Genomic DNA, 22953 nt, shown 5'->3' on the forward strand with positions numbered 1-22953 from the left:
TGGCAACACTGCTGATAATGAAAAGTCTTGTCATGAGAAAGAGTTGCAGCTCAAGAAGTAAAGAAATAATAAAAACAATAGTAGCATTACGTAGAAGAGAGAGAAAAAAGAGAAAATCAGTTTAATCACAATATATTAACTGGCTTCTGTATTGCACATTTTCATCTGAAGTGCCATCATTTAATTTTTATTTATAGTTGTAATATTCTAATGTTGTAAACAACATTTGATTGTGACATTATCTTTTACATACAAGGGAAAGACGTTATTTTTTGATTATACAGTATATTCATTCTTCTTCTTTCTTTTACTTAAAGAGTTTGAACAGGAGTAGTACTGAGCAGAGAACCGGTAAACAAGTGAAAGGGCTAATTGACTTACTAAAACAAGAGCCCTTGCTGTCAGAATGAGATCAGTTTTTCCACGAATAAATTCTCAATTCAATTGTGTTGTGAATTACCAAAACAAGCCTCAACAAATGGCTTGTAACGAACTAGTCAGTGTATATATATACAGAGTGTTTCAAAACAACACCGACAACGTTTGGGAGGTGATTCCTAACACCAAGATAAGACAATAAGTTTAGACCAACCTTGGTGCACAAATGTTTCCTTTCGGAGTTATAGACTGCCGAAAACATGAAAAAAATGAAATTTAAAGCTTCATATCTCCAAAACTGTGGGACCTACCGTAGTCAGGTCAAGACTTCACTTAGGAACTAATATATGCCCTATCCAAATATCCATGTTTCAGGATCCTGCTGTACTCATGCAACAATTTTTATAGAGGGAGTTTGGGTAGAAGCGTATAATTTGAAGTACTCACTAACTACCTCTATAAAAATTGTTACGAAAGTATCGCAGGATTCTGAAACATGGATATTTGGATAGGGCACATATTAATTCCTAAATGAAGTCTTGACTCGGCTAAGGTAGGTCCCATAGTTTTGGAGCTATGGACCTTTAAATTTCATTTTTTTCACATATATAGTTATCAAAATAATGGTAACGTCTATAGTTTGCATATAATCCTGAAAAAACGTGTGGAGCGCCTGGGCATTGTTCGATGATCGTCTGCCTGTAGTACGTCAGGCAGGGTTGAATTGAAGTGTGTGTTGAAACGGATATAATACAAAATTGGAGATCTCTGCGAGTTTCGAAGGTGCCAAATTGTAGGTGAATGGTTAATTGTGATCTGGTGAATGGTAGGAGAATGGCTAATATGTGTATCTAGTGTGTTAGGTATATTGTAACTGGGGAATAGTGTGCAAGTTGGCGATAGCCTACAGAACTCTTGACAGAAGAACATCGGCTAAGAGGAATAGTTGACGGAAGAAGAGTCTTAGTGGAAGGCCTAAACGTGCGAAACAAGAAATTCAGGTTAATTCGAACTTTTCTGTACTATAGTGTTGGCTAACGTTTTATACTCATGTCGTAAAATATGAATTTATACTTTGTGTACTCAAATGCCGCACTTTGTGGGAAGGGAAACTTTTTATACTTTCTTACTCTACGTGGCTATTTAGATCTATCATTCAAATCTAACTGTTGTAAATTGGAATGGGCACAGTATGTATCATTAGCTGTAAATTGAAGGCTTTGGAAGGTCTTGAAAACTTTCGCTTCCATTTCATAATTTTTGTCTTGTGAGGTTTAGCGTTATCTTACATGATCCAAAGATCCTGTTGGAGCTTCTTTAATTTCTGCGCAGATGACAGCGGTAAGGAATCATCAGGAGGAAAGAATTTGTAATGGAAAATGCTCAGTGCTATATACCACACTACCAAGAAAACCTATTGCGGCATCAGCTTTGGTTTTGGCAATTTTTGATGTTTCGTAGATGTGCAACCACTGCTTAATTTATTTGCTATTATTGTAAAAGACCCACTTCCATCATACGTCTCAATATGATCAAAGAGGGGTTCGTTTTAGTAATGGAGCAACAGATTTTCTCTGGACATGTCTACGTGTTACTGTTTGTAATGCTCAGTCAGATTCTACTGGACACTGCTGTCCTTTCTCTTTTCTCCTTAAAGCTTCATTTATCCGCCATTGGCGCACCAATTGCGTCCCTCATCATAGAAATCCCGTCCATGGAATGAAATTTCTAAAATCGATGTCTATTCTGCGATTAGTTAAAACCTCATGCTTTTACCTTTTTCGATACGTTTCTACCCAAGGATATTATAAATAGAGGATCTGCCCATATGAATCTTCATCCTATTAAATCGATGAAGCCAAAAAAATAACCGAGAATCGGCACGTCTGATTGGCTACTCTCGTTTCTGCCATCGTCTGATTGGCTACTTTCGTTTCCGCCATGATTGTTGGCTCAAAACATTGCGATCCTATTGGGCGGAGTGGGCAGAGTAGGGGTGGCGAACGGGTTGCACAGATCTCGATTATATGTTTTCTGACAGCTACAGTTTACACTTATTTCGTCGTAACAACTGTCATATTGAGGTGACGTTAAGTTAGTTTACTAAGTTTTATGACTAGTATACTTGAAGTCAAGAAGGACTGAGTGTAGATACATTGTGAATATTTATTTCCGAACATCCTGGTAAGTCAGCATCGGGTCAGGTTATACTGATTACACTGAGAAGTCGTGTGTCTGGTATGTTTCAATGTAATGTGAGAAGTGGTATATGTTTCAATGGAAAATTGTATACCCTCAAATAGTCTTATATCTACATGCACTAAAATCCGCCTGTGGATAATGAAATGCAAATAAGACACTAAAATTAGATAAAGTTGAAATTAGTGATCCGAAAGGTACAGAAGATTAGGCAATTCTCTCAGAAAAGGCTATTGTTCCCAAACTTCCAGAAGTTGCTATTGTTTCTTCTTGATCTAGTCTTCTCGACATGTTTATTCTACACATATTAGTATTCTTCCCTTTTAACCTATTTCATATCTTGTTTCTTCTGTCTAGTTTATCACTTTCGTTTGCTTGAGGTTCTCCTCGACATATTTATTATTATTATTCTGGCACAATTCCTATTGTCACAATCGTGCCATTCTGACACAGCAATATGCTAAAATACTGATAAATTGTAAAATTGAAACTGGTTAATCAAAAACCTCTGGAGAACAAAATTTGTTTTGTGGTTTCATCTTTAGAGAACACATTAACCAAAGTATTGAATTTATAATGAACTAGTTTCGTTCAATATGCTTCACTGGAATGACAATTAAGTGCTACCTGGTAATAAATTTTGTTTTTCTACACACGTCTACATAGAAGATGTGTTGAAAGGTAGATAAATAAAAAAGAAAAAGTACGCTGCATATGAACGGAATATGCCGTGAATCTGCAACCATTTATTACAACTATGCTATGTGGATTATCTAACATTTCAGGCGTATATATACTTCGTGAAAATATGACATCACCAACAACGCCTAGTCAGCTATCACCCAATGATCCTTAAGAAACCTCAAGTTGCCTAAACCCTTTTAACTAAGAGACAGCGAAAATTTTGGCAGAACGTGGCTCCCTAAAATATTATCAAAATTTGATTTCAACATAGTGTAGCCCATTTAGTCAGCTAATTAAAAGCAAAGAATAGAAAACAGGCAATAACTAAATGATATTCTGAATTGTATATCTTCCTCAGAGAAATATTTTCTTGTATATTAATTAAACCAGTAAATTCTTTGTATTTAATGCCTCTGTAAATGACTTTATCTCTGTGGATTCTTAAATCTGTAACAGATTACTGAGTAATATTGAAGTAATATTCTAATATAATTGACGTGTGTAAGTTAACATATCTGTGCTAAAGCTATATTTTTTCTCCTTTTGTATACAGCAATTTTGTAATTTTAACTCTGTCTGTTCCTTCATACCAGCTTCCTTTTTTATTTTCTTCCTTCAAGTTTTCTATATATCCTTGTGAGATTCAGGAGTAAGCACATAAAACAATTAATCCTGATATACTGACTTAGCACACAGACTAGATACGTTAAGTAAAAGGATTTTTAAATCTTCTTTTGGACATGACAAGGCAAGACTTTTCTTCTCTTGTATACAAGAAATCTGTATTCTTATAGCCTTCAGTCTGTCCCGTCATACCAGCTTTCTTTTTTGTTTTCTTCTTTCAAAGTTTTCCATATATCCCTGTGAGATTCAAGACTAAGGACATAAAACTCTTAATCTTGATATATTGACTTAGCAGAAGGACTAGATACGTTAGGTAAAAGGAATTTTTAATCTTCTTTCGGACATGCAAGACTTTTCTTCTCTTGTATACGGGAAATCTGTAATTTTAGCTCTCAGTCTGTCTCTTCATGCCAACTTCCTTTTTATGTTTTCTCCCTTCAAGTTTTCTACATATCCTTGTGAGATTCAGGACTAAGGACGTAAAGCTCATAATCCTGATATATTGACTTAGCAGACAGACTTAGATACGTTAGGACTTTAATCTTCTTTCGGACATGACAAGACAAGACAAGAACAAAGTTTCTTTAGTATAATATCACACTTTAATCAACTCAGCAATGATCAACTCAGCTTTATCTTTCTAGGTTCCCTGTTCAGATCAAGTGATTCCACGTGCGTCTTGAAGTCCGAGTTCGGTTGGTCTCTGAATTGTGGCTTCAAACAATCTGGTCTTTTCAGAGTCAGGAATTTAGGTGGAGTCAAAGGATATATTGGGTTAGGTAAGTCCTTCTTTTACTATTCTGCGACGGTTGTGCTTGAAGTAGTACTGTCTAGTTGCTTTTTTCCTCTCAAAACATGCCTTTTTAAAAATAGATTTCTTCAGCTTCTCAGACGCTTCCTCATCTTTTCTTCAGCCCTTCTCCTAAATATATCTCTTGTAAGGGAATAACTTCTTCCCATAGAAAGTTTGCCGATTTCTATAACACTGACATGGTTTATATTACTGTTAAGATATAGTTACATAGATCAAAAAGTTGTTTTTATATACAACAGAGGCACTTGACACAGGCTTCCTTAATGTCGTGCTTTAAATAACTGTTCTCGAAATATCAACCAAGTGACGTTGGACAACGAACATAAGTATCACTTAGTTAATATTCCGAAAACAATGAATCACAATAGAGGTCTCGAATAATGAACCAGGTGATGTTGGACAACGAACATATCACTTGGTTAATATTCCTAAACAATGATTCACAATAGAGGTCTCGAAATATCAACCAGATGATGGACGAACATATCACTTGGTTAATATTCCTAAAACAATGATTCACAATAGAGGTCTCGAATATTGAACCAGGTGATGTTGGACAACGAACATATCACTTGGTTAATATCCCTAAACAATGATTCACAATAGAGGTCTCGAAATATCAACCAGATGATGGACGAACATATCACTTGGTTAATATTCCTAAAACAATGATTCACAATAGAGGTCTCGAATAATGAACCAGGTGATGTTGGACAACGAACATATCACTTGATTAATATTCCAAAAACAATGAATCACAATAGAGGTGCCTAATTTGTGGTACCTGCTGGCTATATCAATTTGTATGTCCCAAGTGATGAGCCAGTATGGCTGAGATCTTTTGGGCCGGCGATTTTTGTTTGTGTTAGTTCTCATCAGAAGCTAAAGAACATAGTTCAGGAATATAAACAGCAAAACCAAATCAAACGAGTATGAAAATCTTGAGTAAAATCTGTGTATTTGAGTAAACAAGTACAATATTTGTCATCTGAAAAAGACAGGACAGGGAAATCTATTACAGACTAAACCATAGTATTCGTGAAAGATTGGTAACGTGTTTAAGGAATGCCAAGGTACTATTGAGTGAACGTAATTTACTCCTTTCACAATCTCGAGTGAGCGGAAATTTGTCCTGAGGCAGATACGAAGCTTAACCTCTGGTTTCTTGGATTTGGTTTGAGTTTACCGTCCCTTTCAGCAGCGAGTCTTTAGCTTAACGTGGAATCCGAACTACATGAGCTCCTGTCGAGAATCGAGTTGAATTGATTTTGAGTGTAACGTCTCGTTCAGCAGCGAGGCTATATGAGACGTGGACCTACTGATTAACATGGAATCCAAACCACATGAGCTCCCGCCGGGAATCGAACCCGGGTCTCCCACACCATAGGCGCGTACGCTAACCGCTTAGCCACGAAGGAGCTCCTGCCGAGAATTGAATCCAGGTTTCCTGCACCAATAGCCACGAGAGAGAGAGCATAGTAGATATCGTAGACATACAGAGCGTCACCACGATACAGAGCTTAGCGAGATTGATCTTAGAAACACACTTATTTACCAGCACTGAATCCTGTGCTTATTATCTTGATTATAGCATCTGTGTCTTCCTTCTGAGAGCAATTTATTTCAACGTCAGCGTATGAGGTCGAAATCCATTCGCATAATGTGTGGTTACTGCATGGTCATCATTGCTTCTTTTCAATATATGAGTTGCATACCAGAACCAATGAGAGAAGGTCATGCATAGAGTTGAATATCACGCGTAGGCAATATATTAGGTGAGAGGCTTTACGCTCCAGCAGATATATATATTTTTTTTAAAATTGTTACTCATGCAATCAGGTTCCGTCATTGAACGCGGAGGTGATGCAATTAGTATTGCTCATATGATTAATCTTTAGTATACCTTAGGGCAATAATTTCCAACCTTTTTTCACTGACTGTTTACAGTTTACTGAAAACTCACAATATCGCGACATACTTACTTGATTTTTATTATTAATAATATACTGTATTTCTATAAATTACAAGTATAGAGGAAGTTCGGGTATTATGAAATAGTCGGATAATATGGAATACCTCATTATCTCGCCTGTGATGTGTTGCTTCCAAGCGGAGAGCAAAGAAACTACTACCTCACGTTTCTATGATGCTCTACACTCAGTCTCCTTGTGATCGTGACATTCGTTGTGTTTGTAGACGTGAAAATCTGATTTCTTATTCGTGAAAACTTTTACAGGTAAGTGTTTTACAACCTGTATTTTCCTATTGAAATGGAAGAACAATTCTTTGTTTACTATGACGTTGGATATACAGAATGGTAGTTTGATAAGCGCCATTATCCTATACGCCTTCGAATGCGTTTAACAGCTCTTTCGTTTCCAAGGTGGCTTGGAGGGCAATATGGAATACCCGCAAGAAAAGCATGGTATTCCGTATGGTATTCCGATTACAAAAATATCTATCGGTATTGGGCAATTACCATAAACATACATTTATGATGACAACAATGCTAAGTGTATTTTTCGTTACAGTAAATTTTCTGATGATACAAGGGGTGAGCTTGGGTCCAGCGTTCATCATGTTTAATGTGAGCACACAATGACTGTGCCGATCTTGAAGCAGAGTTTTATACTTTTGCAAGTAATCACATTCAGTTATGGCTTGGCATTCAGAAGTTTCATATATTATCACTGTATTTATTGTATGTTCAACAGAAAGCTCATTTCTTTTTTATATAGCATTTGTATTCCATATTACCCGACTATTTCATATTACCCTCCAAAGTGGTTTCTTTACAAATTATAAATTTTGCTCACTCCTGTAATGAAACATCTTTATCAAGATACGCATAAATAAAGCCAAATATGTAAGGTGTATACTGGTTTCCTGTTTGTTTCAATGTGCAGTAATTAACTGAGTTACAAGCGAAACAAAAATGGTATTCCATAATACCCGAACTTCCTCTAGTGGCATAAGACTATATAAATTTCTATGAAGTCGTTTCTCTATGTAGTGTTGAGCATTGGTGTTGCCGCTGAAGGCGTTGGCTGGTACAGTCTGTTTCAAAATTGATTTTAACTATTTACTGCATGCTTCATAATTTTTAAATTCTAAAATTTCACGACATACCGTGTGGGACTGACAGAGGCAGCTCGTGAGGGAACTGATGTCAGTAAACAGACGAAGTTTTATAGCTTGAAACCAAAGGAATAAAGACTATCTAATGTATAAATTATTGTGCACACAGGGACGTACTCAAGGGAGGGGTTAATGGGGTCCAGACCCCCATGTGAAAGCTATGGTAAAACGGAAAAATACTTTCTACAGAGGATTAAGTCGCAATTTTCACATTGACTTTTAAAAGTGGTAACAGTCGGAACCCCTTCCGAAATAAATTTCTGGCCACGGGGCTGTGTATACAGCAGTTAGTTAGTTAAGAACATTTTTTCTTTTGGTTTCAAGGGATGAAACTTTTAAGTTTTACCAGTGTGCCTTTCCTCACGAGCCGTCTCAGTGACTGTACGACACACCACTTGGTATCCAGTGGCGTCATTTGGGACTCTAAAGGGATCAATTGCCCCCATCCTGAGTTTGACATTTGTTTACATGTTAATCCACAAGATAATAGTATACCAATAAAAAAGCTGAAAATCTACTGACATCTCGCCGCCCCCCGAAGCAAAATCTAAAATGGTGCTGCTGTTGGAATTCACTGCCTTACGGATAAATTCGTAAATTGAGATTCAGATTTTTGTTTTTAAAACACAGCGTTTGTTTTAAAACAGCACTAATCAAACTAATTCATTGAAGCGGGCGAAAGAGACCTCCTAGCATTCGGCTAAAAAATTATATATATATGTCTGTTTTACAGTAACTTACGTAAAAGTTTTCTTTTTTAGTACCTACAATACTTTTTTTTTAGGCGTAGGCTATACGTAATAACCTATTACTTCGGGTTGAAATCCGTCATGAACAGTATGGTTTCAGAATATTTTCTTCGTGGCAAATTTCATTTCATAGCTGGTGAAAAGTAGTATTACCGAAAATACTAGGGAATCTACATTGAGCACAATTGGATATGTGGTCCCGAGGGAGATTATGTGGCTTCGGGAGGGAGAAATTCATCCCAGGGTCACCTTCTGGAATCATCATTGGTCAAGAATACTGGAAGTAAAAAAGGGAAGTAAAGTCGACCAAAGTCGACAAGGCTATTTCGTTTATAAAAATTATGCGAATCCTTTCGTGGAAATCATCCTTTTCTGATGAGCAGTGGCGTATTTAGGGGGGGGGGGCTTCCGGGCTTAAGCCCCCAAAATCTTACTTACTATAGTAAAGTATATGAAATATCTTGCAGAATTTTCACATTTTCAGGCAAAGCCCCCCCCCCGAAAGTTAGCAAAGCCCCTCCCGAAACAAAATCGTAAATACGCCACTGCTGATGAGAGATTATTTTCCTCAAGGGTTTCCAAATATGAGTGATATTTGTTAGACGTCAGCATCATTTCAGATTTTGCTTGTGGAAGGGGGGTTCAAGACCCTTCGATGTAAACAGAGTTTCACAGTTTTGGATGGTATATTATTATCTTGTTGATTTAAATTTATGTCTTAAACTGATGGGGGAGGAGGTTGCTATATGCAAAACGATCAATTGATTGTATGAAGTAATTAATTTATGTAATTGAGAATGTGGTGAAAGTGCACGGCGGTGACAATCTTCGCATCTCAGAAGCGACTGCTGCAATATTAGGAGATTATTTGAAAGAAGACCTGAAATTCAAGCAAGCATCATCATCATCATCATAGGTATTCTGCCATTATTGAGAGATCATTTACCGCAACTGGGAAACTTCCATGCTCCACGGACGTCCACTAACCTCTTCGTCTTCATGTACGATTTTACTGTTTTGATATCGTCCACTAATTGTAGTCTTCTCCTCCTCCTCCCTCTCTTTCCTTCCACCATACTATCTAGCATGTTCCTCATGATACAGTTCCTTCTTAGCCAATGCCCCAACCAGTTTTTCTTCCTCTTCTTAATAATATCTAAAATTGTTCTTTTTTCTTCCACATTTCTAAGACCCTCTCATTCGTTATACACCTTGACCCCAGCTAATGCTCTCCATTCTTCTCCATATCCACATTTCAGAAGCTTCCAGTCATTTTTAATCATTTTTGCGTAATGTTCATGTTTCTGTCTCATACAGTACAATATTCCGCATGAAGAATTTTATGAGTCTTTTTCTCAACTCTTTATTCAAGGTCCCACAAAATAGTCTTTACATTCTCCTAAATATTTCTTTCGCCATTAGCATCCTTGAACTGCTAATAACATATGGCACTGAAAAACAGCTTAGAGGAATATTTAAGCAGTTTTTGCATGAAAGCTAATGCTTTATTTGCTAGTTACCTAGAAGAGAATTCTGCAATGCTATCAAATTCTGAACTGACCGTTTTTTAAATTAACGTTCGCACTTCAAATCATCACTAACAATACTCCCCAGGTATCGAAGACAAGTTACCAGGGCCGGATTAAGGAGGCTTAGGGGGGGCTATAGCCCCGGGCCTCCAAGTGAACAGGATCCTCCACTCTGATCAAAATCTCAACTGGTTATCTAAAAAAAATCATAAAGGTACAATCATCATCATAAAATAAAATATAACCAAAAATATGAAACATATTCCCTTAACTATCCTACTATACTTTCACAGAAATGTATTAGGTGAAGTGAGCAGGGGCCACATACTTTTACTAGCCCAGGATCTCCAGATGGATTAATCCAGCTCTGCTAAAGATATACCACATTGACTTGACACCTAGTCTTCCGTTCCAAGCGCTGCTATCGGCTGAAGCAATTCCATTCCCTTTCGCCAAAGCTCTCTCGCTTAGCAACAGCTGAACCCTTATTGGCTCAACGCGTGGGTGTGTCGAGGGTGTGAGCTTTAGTTCGCATTTTTGCCACGGCTCAAGACATTTTGGCAGCACTATAGTTACCTGTTCTATTTTCTCCCCCTCCCCTACTTCTATATTTGACACCGGCCGCTTCGTTTCGATCATCATGGATGTTGTGTTTCTAAGATTTATTTTCATCTCATATTCTTGACATACGAGTGCTTGAATAATAATAATAATAATAATAATAATAATAATAATAATAATAATAATAATAATAATAATAATAATAATAATAATAATAATAATAATAATAATAATAATAATAGTAAAAACAAACTCAATAGTTCATCAAGTTCTTCATCGTGTGTTATACAAAGATCAGTGTATTACCTCTTTATGCGTGCATGCAAAAAAGTATTGAACAGGAATGATGAAAAACCCGTTCTTTAACAGTACTCCTACAGCACCTAGAGGGAAACCTCAGAATCGATAGTAGGTTGCATGTTAAATACGATTTATACTTACATATTTATTTATTTATTTTTAGGCGAGAAAAACTTGAAAGAAATTTTTCCAATACAAATGACGTGTGCATGAAATCATTTGGTAGCTAAAGAAGCTGATGAGTAATAGAAGAAAAACCAAAAAGAAAAACAAAACGTATATATTAATTGTATACCTTGTAAACTAATACAGTCACGACATGATCCATTATCCATTACGTTGACCAAGGTCAGTGCCGTTCTCCACAATACATATAAATCACGCACTATAGATAGTTTTTTGCTTAAAAGGATACATAAGGTTTATGCAGAAATAAAACGTGAAAAGGGGTTGTTCTTTTTGCACCTTATTGCAGATTAATAACAGCTTTGTTCCGTTATGGTTCTCTGTACTAAATCAAAATAATAATCATCTACAGGGTAGCCAAAATATTACGAAGGAAATGTAGATGCTAATAACACGTTGCACTAAGAAACACCTTAGAGCAGCGTTTCCCGACCTTTTTCAACTTGCGGCACACTACGGGTGTAACTTGAATTCTCGCGTCACACTCATAAATATTATTATTTGTAAATATAAAATACAGTTTTTTTTTTTTAAAAAAAAAAAGATTACTGATCTGCTCACAGAGAAGAAACCACGATCACTATCTAACCTCGGTGGTAAATCATTATCTTATTTTTCGTTCTAATTTTAAAATAGAAAACAATTGCAATGAAATATTGTACTCAGGTTTTTAAAAATACGATTTCTTTTTCGAAAACTGTATCCAACCTTTAAGAAGGAAGATTACTAAATAACGAACGAAGAAACAAATCTGTTGTATTTTTAAAACAAATGTAGGTAATCTGTATGCATGTTTGGCATGTTTGCTATGCCGAAAGGATTAAATGATATTTTAAAATTTCAAGTTATGAAATATCTGCAACAATAAAGAAGCAATAATGGTCATAACAATGATAACAAATACTTTTTTCAACATTAAAATGTACAGAAAAGTAACAAGGATGAAACTTAAAATTCTAGATTCATAATAGAGGTTCCATTATAATGTGAAATACAATTATACATTTTCCCCCATGTCTTGCAATTTGTTATCTATAGAATTAACAATTTTGTTTCAATTTCCTCGCGGCACACCAGCGGCCCATTCACGGCACACCGGTTGGGAAACGCTGCCTTAGAGGAAGACTAAAGCATTTTTTGTGAAAACTAATCTTTTATTTGCTAGTTACTTAGAAGAGAATTTTGCAATGCTATCAAACTATTGCCTTATGTAAGCATGCCCCTGAATTTCCAATTTCGTGTTAAATTTACCGCCTTTTTACAGCATTGATCTTGGCAGATGTCAAATATCAAATAATAGCACTGTTTGAGAGGTCTCAAAGAAGGCAAAAACCGATTTTCTTTAAAGTAAAATACATTTTACTAAAGTTAACACGGAATAATAATAATAAAAAAAATGTATGCATATCGGATGGCAAAAACTTATATACGCTCGCTTAAATAAGGTGAGAAATAATAAAAAAAAGAACATCTTTACTTTCTTTCATTTAGATTTTGCATCATCCAAAATGGTGGGAAAATACTGTTTCATAAGCTTTTAAATATCAATGTTAGTTTACGTTAATATGTAGGTCACATTACTTTTTCTCGAACGACGTACACTATATAGCAGTGCGTAGGGGGAATTGGAAAGTATTATGTGTCTTGTTATTTTAGAGTAGACTGCCAGAGAACTAGGCTAAATTTCTCCTGTGTATATGTTGATGAGTAAGTTTCCATATTGGTTTCAATATTTGTGCCTGTGTTAATAAGACATTTTCTTCTGGTCAGCGGGAAAACCCACATCGTCATCTCACTGAATCTAGTCTTGAATCGTAAGGAGAAGGGCTCTAATGTTACTAGTCTCGACTCAAGAACGATATATTTAATTCTGAAATCTATAATTGAACATATGTATGACTCAAATATATTGTAAAATTCCGCGGAAGGCAGGTTGGTAGAGACAAACAATGGTACACGAGATTAGACTTTCTCCCATAGCCATTTTATTATAAAAACTTTACTATGCTACAGTATAGTAAAATTCTAAAAGTGGTACGAAAATCAATCGAGTCCCTTAATTTGTTGCTAGGTGATTAGGGTTATTTCAGGGCTCAGACGCAGCCAAGAGGTTGGTGTACGGTTTCTCTCAGGGCCCAAACGCAGTCGAGAGAGTGGTAGGAATTCTCAGGGTCCAGACTCAGCCAAGAGATTATGATAGGGAACTCTCATTGTCCAGACTCAGCCAAGAGATTATGATAGGGAGCTCTCAGAGTCCAGACGCAGGCAAGAGATTGTGATAGGTAGCTCTCAGGGCCAAGACACAGACAAGAGATTGTGGTAGGGATCTGTTAGGGCCCAGACGCAGCCAAGAGAAGAGCAGGAGTAATCAATCTGGCGATCTTTTATATCCTATCCTCATGAATCCTCGTTGATCCTCGTTGGTGATGGTGGACGTAGTCTTCCTCGGGTCATATGTTTAATGATGACGTCATCGTCTGCTGGGCGTTCTTGTGGTTGAGCACGTGAACAGTCGTCATATGTAGAGAATATTACAATATGGTTAACGGGATGATCTACCTTTTCTCGGCACAAAAATTTTTATATTGGACCTTATGGGGAGAACATGGCTACCGAATTTCCTCAGTTTCTAAGGAACTAGGTATCTCTAATGGGAAAGAAAAATTTTGCAGCATTCTACAGAAGTTTATTAACGGGTTGAAATACTTAAATTGTATATTTGTCTGCTAGTTTAGCAGAAATAAATTATTAAAAAATAAATTAATTAGTTTCTTTTTATACAAATTATAATATGTCTAACTTTGGAACCAATTATGGTAGAAAGATCAACTTTTTTTTGTTTTATTCCTTGAGAAGAAACGACTCTAATAGTTTTAATCACAACCATATCTGATGCGCCAATTAAAAAATAGTATTTTAATATAAGTATTAAAGTCCACCTGTCAAGAAGTTTGACGAGGTAAGGCATCCACGCCCACCCTTTTCTTCTGTTTTCGTCTCGAGAGATATGAAGGGACCGTTTTCACAGCAGGTGTCAATGCGAATGTAAACATTCTGTCTTCACGTTCAATAACCCAAGTTCGGCCACTTTCTCTCTCTTTTTTTCTCTCTCTCTCTTCCGAGGAGGTGTTTCTACCCTGTAAGAAAATTATAGATATGTAGAGAAAATGGTGATCAATTATTTCTGATAGCCAGATGATAGACAAGCATTCTAAAATCCCTTCGAATTCCAAAAATGTATCGACTATAACTTTACCATCTGGTTATTTTCAGGAGGCAAAAGTTATATTATTATTATTATTATTATTATTATTATTATTATTATTATTATTATTTGGAGTTAGAGTGCAAAGCCACGAAGATACAAATGGCTCCATTGGCTAAACATACACATAGCTGCACCCATTCAGAACATTCCTTTGTGCGTTAGAAAGCATGCTATAACAATGCGCCCCTCGCAAAAATCTAATTCAACTCTTATTGACCTCAGTAGCGCTTACTAATAGCGTAAATGCTATAAATCAGGCATTTGCAAGTAAGAACAGGGATTGGCCGAAACACAGAAATCTTACTGTCGTCACGGGCTGTAAAAGGTAATATATGACATTTTCACAAGAAATAATTATCGGATAATTTAATAACGGACAATTTCGCGGGCTGTATAAAAGAACTCGGCGTGTTTTTCAATAAATAAATAAATAAATAAATAAATAAATAAATAAAAGAAAGAAAACGTGCATTTTTCAATTCCCATACCCACGTCCTAAGAAGGCGCTTAGCGCAACGAGCCTAAACTTTAAATGTTTTAAAAGTTTGTTCTTTTTTGCGTATCCCGCTTCTTGTTTCAACTCCCTAGGACAGTGATGATTTCAGGGGGATTCTCCCAAGAGCTACGAAATTCACCCTCGAGTGCTTGAGGTCTTCGCAGAAATTTATGTGGAGCACGCAATTTTTAGTCGCTTTCCCCCCTGTGCGTGGTGCCTCCGGGGGAAATGATATGAAATTAATACTGCTATAGGATAATTGAAGATTGGCTTACAGTGCTTAGTCTTAGCGAAGTAAGCACGAGAAACCAGAAATATCACAAAAAACAGGGATTTTGCTCCACTGTTCCCCCGTGAAAATGCATGGTTTACACACAATACACGTTGGATCTAACAGGACTATTTAGAGAACGTCTTATAGAACATTTGGTGTGCAGTGTTGTCTGCGGACAAGAGGCAAAACCGTGTATTTCATTAAAAAATGGAGTATCTTAAATTTCCCTCGCCCCCTCAGGAGACGCTTCTCAAATGAGACCGTATCCTGCCTCTTTCTCCCATTCTCTAGGCTCTAGGCCAATTAGGACTTACAGGTATTTGAATAAGTCCATTACTTGGTTGCCTAGTAATTAGCCATCATATTGGCTGCCATATTGGATTTAGACAAATGTTCTCTCATGTTACCATGTAAAATATGTCTTGTCGTGATGAAAGCTACCAGAAAAAGTAGGTTTCGTTTAGTCCTAAGGAAGTACGCTACATCCTAGAGTAATGCGTGCATATACGCATTTGTAACTTTGTACAGTTAATCGTTAGACAACAGTGTTGCCAGGTTGTAAGGTTTCTAAGTGGCAATAAACAATGCCATATTTAAATTCATCGGCCTCAGAAACCTATAGTTTGAAACCAAAATTATCTTTCTAAGTGCCTTGGTTCACGATCTCTCTCTCTCTCTCTCTCTCTCTCTATATATATATATATATATATATATATATAGAGAGAGAGAGAGAGAGAGAGAGAGATTTATGTAGGGCGGCGGCCATATTGGAAAATGACGGCTACCAGGAAAACACCTCAAATTTGAAATATATTCCCAAGACATTATTTTAAAAAGAACTTAGGGGACATTTTTTTACGGACACCTATATATGGGGGCCAGGACTTTACATTGTCGGAATCCCGTGGGGGCACCCCTCTGCCCTCCTTCCCTTTGCCACTACTGTATGTTATAATATTTGTCCGGAAGGGGAAAAATTCCAAAATAACAGGTTTTCTGATATATACTGTTCTTCCCGCGCACTCTAGAATGCATCGTGATGAACTTCCAGAGGTAACGGGGAAAAGAGGATACTTCACACCACATCGTCCAGTCTCTTAGTATGGAACCATTGAGGGAGACAAACTCTATAAAGCTAACAGTATTTGGCAGCTGACAGGTAATCTCAGAAACTGGTCGAGAACCTGTTTCATTCAGACATCCACCCCCTTCCCTCTCCATTTCAGCAACCCCCACCCTTTCCGCGGCCAAGCTTAGAGTAGGGCGTGACTTACCCTCGAAAAATTTGGACAGGTGGACTTTAATACTTATATTAAAATACTATTTTTTAATTGGCGTATCAGATATGGTTGTGATTAAAACTATTAGAGTCGTTTCTTCTCAAGGAATAAAACAAAAAAAAGTTGATCTTTCTACCATAATTGGTTCCAAAGTTAGACATATTATAATTTGTATAAAAAGAAACTAATTAATTTATTTTTTAATAATTTATTTATGCTAAACTAGCAGACAAATGTACAATTTAAGTATTTCAACCCGTTAATAAACTTCTGTAGAATGCTGCAAAATTTTTCTTTCCCATTAGAGATACCTAGTTCCTTAGAAACTGAGGAACTTCGGTAGCCATGTTCTCCCCATAAGGTCCAATATAAAAATTTTTGTGCCGAGAAAAGGTAGATCATCAATCTAGTATTGATATCCATATGGAAATCCTAAATCTATATAATTGATATGTATGTGTAAGTCTTAGTATTTACTATTGATATCTATGTAATCTATTATTGGTAATTATGATTAAATCTATTATTAGTATCTGCATAGAAGTTCTAAATCTATAACTGATATCTGGGCTGAAGTCTTAGATGGTATACGGACAAAATCTCGCGGCCGAAACATCGCCGCCCAAAATCTCGCCGGCCAAAACCTCGCGGGACAAAATCTCGCCGGGCCAAAACCTCGCGTGGCCAAAACCTCGCCGCCCAAAACCTCGCGGGACAAAATCTCGCCGAGCCAAAACCTCGCGTGGCCAAAACCTCGCGGGACAAAATCTCGCCGGGCCAAAACCTCGCCGCCCAAAACCTCGCGTGGCCAAAACCTCGCCGCCCAAAACCTCGCGGGACAAAATCTCGCCGGGCCAAAACCTCGCCGCCCAAAATCTCGCCGTGCCAAAACCTCGCTGCGAATGAAACTTTTCTTTAAAATTTACCCAATGTGTTTCCTAATATGCAATTCCACGTTACAAATAATAATAATAATAATAATAATAATAATAATAATAATAATAATAATAATAATAATAATAATAATAATAATAATAATAATAATATACAAAACATCGTGTGCGTGGGCTTTCTCGGGTTATTCCCGTTTCCTCCCACTTTCTTTATTCGATCATTTCCTTCATCCTGGTCATCTACGTCTCCTTTAACCTATAGGACATAATCAAGGGACGTCGTAAAAACTCATATATTGTTTCATATTTTCATAAATATTATTAGATTTTTGTTAAAATTTTAAGTTTTTGGATGTTCCAAAGTTCACGAAACTAACCTCGTTAGTTGTCATTACTTTCCTTATGCAGACTTTCTTTCCCTATAACCAGTTTAGAAACATCCTGTCGCCCTACCTTCACATTGAAATCCTCTAATACAGAAATAGAATTTTCACATGGTATCGCGGGACTTGGTCAAATACCCGTGATACTTCTTCTGAAACAGCGTCTTTTATACCGTCATTCTTATCATCTGTTGGAACATTTACATTTTGGTCAGGCGAGATTTTGGGTATGGCGATATTTTGGGGCGCGAGGTTTTGGCCCGGCGAGATTTTGGCCCGCGAGGTTTTGGGTGGCGAGGTTTTGGCCAGGCGAGGTTTTCGCCCCGCGAGATTTTGGCTCGCGACGTTTTGGGCGGCGAGGTTTTGGCCAGGCGGGGTTTTGGCCCGGCGAGATTTTGTCCCGCGAGGTTTTGGGCGGCGAGGTTTTGGCCAGGCGAGGTTTCGGCCTGGCGAGATTTTGGGCCGCGAGGTTTTGGGAGGCGAGGTTTTGGCCAGGCGAGGTTTTGGTCCGCGAGGTTGTCGCCGCGAGGTTCTGGCCGCGAGGTTTTGTACCCAAACCGTCTTAGATATATACAGATCTTCAATCTATTAATTAATCTACATAATTTTATCTATATACGTCTTAAACTTATTATTTCTATTTGCATTGAAGTTTGGAATCTATGATTGACATCTGTGTGGACATCCTTACTCTATAACTGCTATGTGGAAGTCTTAAATCTATAATAGATATCCAGCTGGAGGTCCTAAATGTATAAGCTGATATCTATGTGGGAGTCGTGAATCTCTAATTAATATCTTTGTGGAAGTTTTAAGTCTTTGTTGGCTATGTGGAATTCTTAAATTATGATTTCTAAGTGAAAGAGTTTCGTCCAGTATTTCGAAGTATTTAGGGTTACATACGGGATGCAACTTCTTGCTTCGTTATACTTTATACTCTCCGCAGTAATTTTAGCACAATCTAATATGCAGAATTTATTATTTAGATTTGTTACTTTCTGGTAGCCGATTACACTGCATGGAATGTATGGTTCCAAATAATATTTCCAATCTTCAAATCTCGAAAGTGTTGACATCCTTGAAAGATGCGAGAAGAACATGGTTCATCAAATAGCCTTCTCCGCGGTTGAGTGTTGTCCTGCCCGCTGGTCTAGTGGCTAGCACGTGCGCATTTGGTATACGAGTCGCGGGTTCGATTCCCGGTGGAAGAGTCTTTGGAATTTTAATTGTCCTCGATGTTTCTGTGTTTGTGTCCCTATTCTTAAGACAAAGCGAATTACCCGAAAAATAATAAAAAGTGAAATAAAGTAAAAAATAGTCATTCGAGATATCAAGTTACTGAGGAACATTCGGTAAATTAGTTAACTTTTTCTTTAAAACAAAAAAAAAAAAGTGGTTAATGTCGTGGCTTTAAAATTGAGAGATTCTTGGTTCGAAACCCATCTCTGAAAGCTGTGATTTTAAAAAATTATTTATTCTCCATATGTTAAGATCTTTCTCTCACTGTGTAATCATGTGATGATTGAAAAAGAAAAGTTTTCCATTTTAATTCGACAACTGCGAGTGTGATGCTTACAGATTCGACTGAGAAACTATAGTCCTTATGCTTCACAAAATCATATTTTTTCTCAGAATATGGCTACTGTCCGACCATTTGTTTCTCCTATTCTAAGCTTGCATACATGAATGTATCTCTCTCTGCCCCCAGTGACGTAACTAGGGGGGTTAAAGGGGGTTGTGCCCTGGGCGCCGGATTGGAAAGGCGCAAAATGGGTGCAAAATTGGGCAAATATTTGGGGGAACGTTTTGGTTTGGTTGGTCAGGGGAGCGCTAAGGCGAGTTCTTGCCCCGGGTGACAACTAGCGTTGCTTGTCTTCCCCCCTTATTTAGATCTCTGTCTCCCTCTCTCTCTTTGAATACTGTCAGGCACGAACTCACATGGCTTGGGATCAAACATCTGACTCTTGAAACAAGATATAAGCCTCTACTAATGGCCATCGTGACTCCTTATAGGTTTGTTTTTAGTAGGCTGCGAATATTTATGTACTTCAAACAGGAAATATAAACACAATCATTAGTAAAACAATCGCTTTCTTTCTGGAAGTTTCGATGCTCAAGATGTTTATCGTATTCGACAAATAATCACAGAAAAAGTGCAAGACATTCTGGCAAAAGTTGAGCAAGACCAGCATTGCTTGTCTTCCCCTCCTTATTTAGATCTCTGTCTCCCTCTCTCTCTCTGAATACTGTCAGGCACGAACTCACATGGCTTGGGATCAAACATCTGACTCTTGAAACAAGATATAAGCCTCTACTAATGGCCATCGTGACTCCTTATAGGTTTGTTTTTAGTAGGCTGCGAATATTTATGTACTTCAAACAGGAAATATAAACACAATCATTAGTAAAACAATCGCTTTCTTTCTGGAAGTTTCGATGCTCAAGATGTTTATCGTATTCGACAAATAATCACAGAAAAAGTGCAAGACATTCTGGCAAAAGTTGAGCAAGACCAGCATGTAAACAGTCATGACAGCGATAATGATCTAAACATTCATCACCAGTCGGATCTGAGAAAGCTGGCTGAAAGGGTTCTTATCCCCTTGGTTGTATGCAACCCATCTTACTTTGTTGAATTTCTGGTAGCAGCATATTTAGGATATGTTTTCTCAGGCGTTTTTAACAATTAATCAATCAATTATTTCTTTCCCATTTTAATATGTATAAAATTTACTTATACAGCTTATACGATATATAACTTATTCGATTATGAAAACTCAGTGGACTCAGTCGGGTCGTGGTAAAATTTTAAGAAAGATTTTTTAAAGTCAAAATTTCAAAGACTTGCCCAAAATTAAATTATGGTCAATGCCAATGGAGTGACCGATCTCCCTTCCAATGTAGGTTTTACGCCTATAAACTTTTTCTACTCTGTTAACACCTTTGTTTGACAACGTCTCAGTGCGTTCATTACATTCTCTGTCTCCCGAAAGTTGCTTTACTAGTCGCTTGTTGGATAATTTGTTTGGAGCAAATGTCCCGTACGTTTCTCTGAAGACTTGCATTCAAGTGCAACTGTGGAGCGGATGTGTAGGATATGAATATACATTGCTGTAACATGCATTCAAAGATACTCTGATCTGTTAATCGATGTTCTTGGCAGCAGAGGACACTTAATTCTCGTAGCTGCTGTAATAGCAAGCACGTGTATGGTTTTGGTACACTAGATTCCAGATTCGATTCTCGGTGTGAAAGAGAATTGGATACACTATAGTGGTTTAGATTTCACTTTTATCTGTAGGTCTCGTCCAAAATAGCCTCATTGCTGACATAAATATAAATCAACCAATCAAGCAACAAATCAATCAATCAATTAAATAAGTCAAAATATTAATCAACCAATCAGGAAAAACGAGAAAAGAAAACTATATGTTTCCAGGACTTTTAAAACATTCTATATCTATTATTCGGTCATATTCCATATTTTCGTTAATAGTAGGGGTCACGGTGACTCAGTAGTAGATCTATTTCCTCTGGTGTGTGGGGTCATTGGCTTGATCCCCGGACAAATAAGTTTGTAGTGGACAATATAGTACCCGTGGGTTTTCACTTAGTACTCCCGTTTCCTCCCCTTTCTCATTCCATCAATGCTTTTATCATCATTCCTATGCCTTAATCATCGTCTCTCTCAGCCTTAAGAAAATAATCGTGGGACGTTAAACTCAAAGATTTCATTTCATTTTCATTTTTCATTAATAATACTACCAAAATATCTTGGAGGTGCTGTTCGACGATAAAAGATAAAAGGTTACCTATATTAATGGCGTTATACACTTGCCAGACTTTTCTCGTGGTAATATAGTTAACATGTGTCCTTGGCACGGGAGACCTGGGTTTGGTTCCTGACAGGAGCTCATGTAATTTCTATTCCATTTAAGGTGTAGGTCCATGTCTCATATAGTCTCGGTGTTGAAAGGGATGTTAAGCTTGAATCCATTCAACTAATACACACCCTAGCAAAAATGAGAATGCATATTTATTCGTCAGTTTGCCAATAGTTTTCTAACGAATCAACCAATTGAAGTTCAGGTTTCTTTGGTGTAAAGAGAACACAATTCTCTATATATTACTGAAGAATTATACCAATTGGTAAATTAAGTTCGAAAACTACTAACAAAAGTGCAAATGGTGGATTAAAAGGGAGTTACTGTGGCCCCGTATTTTTCAACTTCTTTGGGTTTAAAATGTAGATTTCAATTAGCTATTTCCCATGGCATCACTTTTGATTTCTGGAACAAACCACTTCAAGGTAAAATTAGGGGTTAAATATAAAAAAATGGAACAATTTGGGCAATGCGGACCAGAGGCCGACTAGGACGAAATGGGTGTCATTCGATTCGTATTCACATATATATGAATAATTTGATATGCCATTTTCCCGAAAATTCTACTTTGATCCGGCAAATTAACGAAAACCAAAGATCCCAAATTCCAGATTTTCGTTCATTTTCGGGGCCAAAATAGAATTTTCGGGAAAATGGAATATCAGTTACTGATGTACGTGTGAATACAAATCGAATGACACCCATTTTGGCCCAGTCCGCATTGCCTAAATTGTCCTACATTTTATTTTTGAACCCTAATTTTACCTGGAAGTGGTCTGTTCCAGAAATGAAAAGTGGTGCCATTGGTCATAACTTACCGAAATCTAAATTTTAAACCCAAAGAAGTTGAAAAACTTACTCTTTACTCTTACTTACTCTTACTTACTTGAAAACTCCCTTTAAACCCAAATGGTGTATGTATGGTTATCCATTTTTACTGGTAACTTGCACATTTCATTTTTCGATTATCATTTATCACTTCTTCGTAAGTCCTTAAGATATCTAATTGCTAATTTATAAAGTCTTTTAGAAAGTGTGTTATTGCTGCTAGTTGCATTTAAATTTTATTTTTAAGTCTGATATCTTTTATGCCATGGGCACTCCGACTTCTTTCTTCACTTCCTGTCGGTTCAACTTGTCTTTTTCAGCAGTCCCAGCTGATGACGTAGTGCTTCCCAATGTCAAGGTCTAGTCCGGAATCGCAGTAGGTCAACCACACACACGCTTTCTCCTCGCAATTGGCTGATACATTCCAGCCATGTCTTTGAGGTTCATAAAATGCTATATAATAACACACGAAGACAATTGTTTAT

The 22953-nt window shown here is 37.1% G+C and overlaps 1 protein-coding gene across 2 annotated transcripts in view; it reads left to right on the plus strand.

Annotated features, from left to right (window-relative positions):
• The window catches only part of LOC145664483 (uncharacterized), a 197418-nt gene that overhangs the window by 112926 nt on the left and 61539 nt on the right, over positions 1 to 22953 (plus strand). Inside the window, exon 2 of one of the 2 annotated variants that reach the window (XM_081731206.1) lies at positions 4530 to 4664. The exons of the other annotated variant lie outside the window; for it this stretch is intronic. Within the exon in view, the coding sequence (XP_081587332.1) occupies positions 4530 to 4664 (135 nt within the window). The remainder of the gene's footprint in view (positions 1 to 4529; positions 4665 to 22953) is intronic. 2 annotated transcript variants of the gene reach the window in all.

The sequence above is a fragment of the Thermobia domestica genome, chromosome 1 (genome assembly GCF_964235325.1).
Source record: "Thermobia domestica chromosome 1, izTheDome1.hap1.1, whole genome shotgun sequence".
Lineage (NCBI taxonomy): Eukaryota > Metazoa > Arthropoda > Insecta > Zygentoma > Lepismatidae > Thermobia > Thermobia domestica.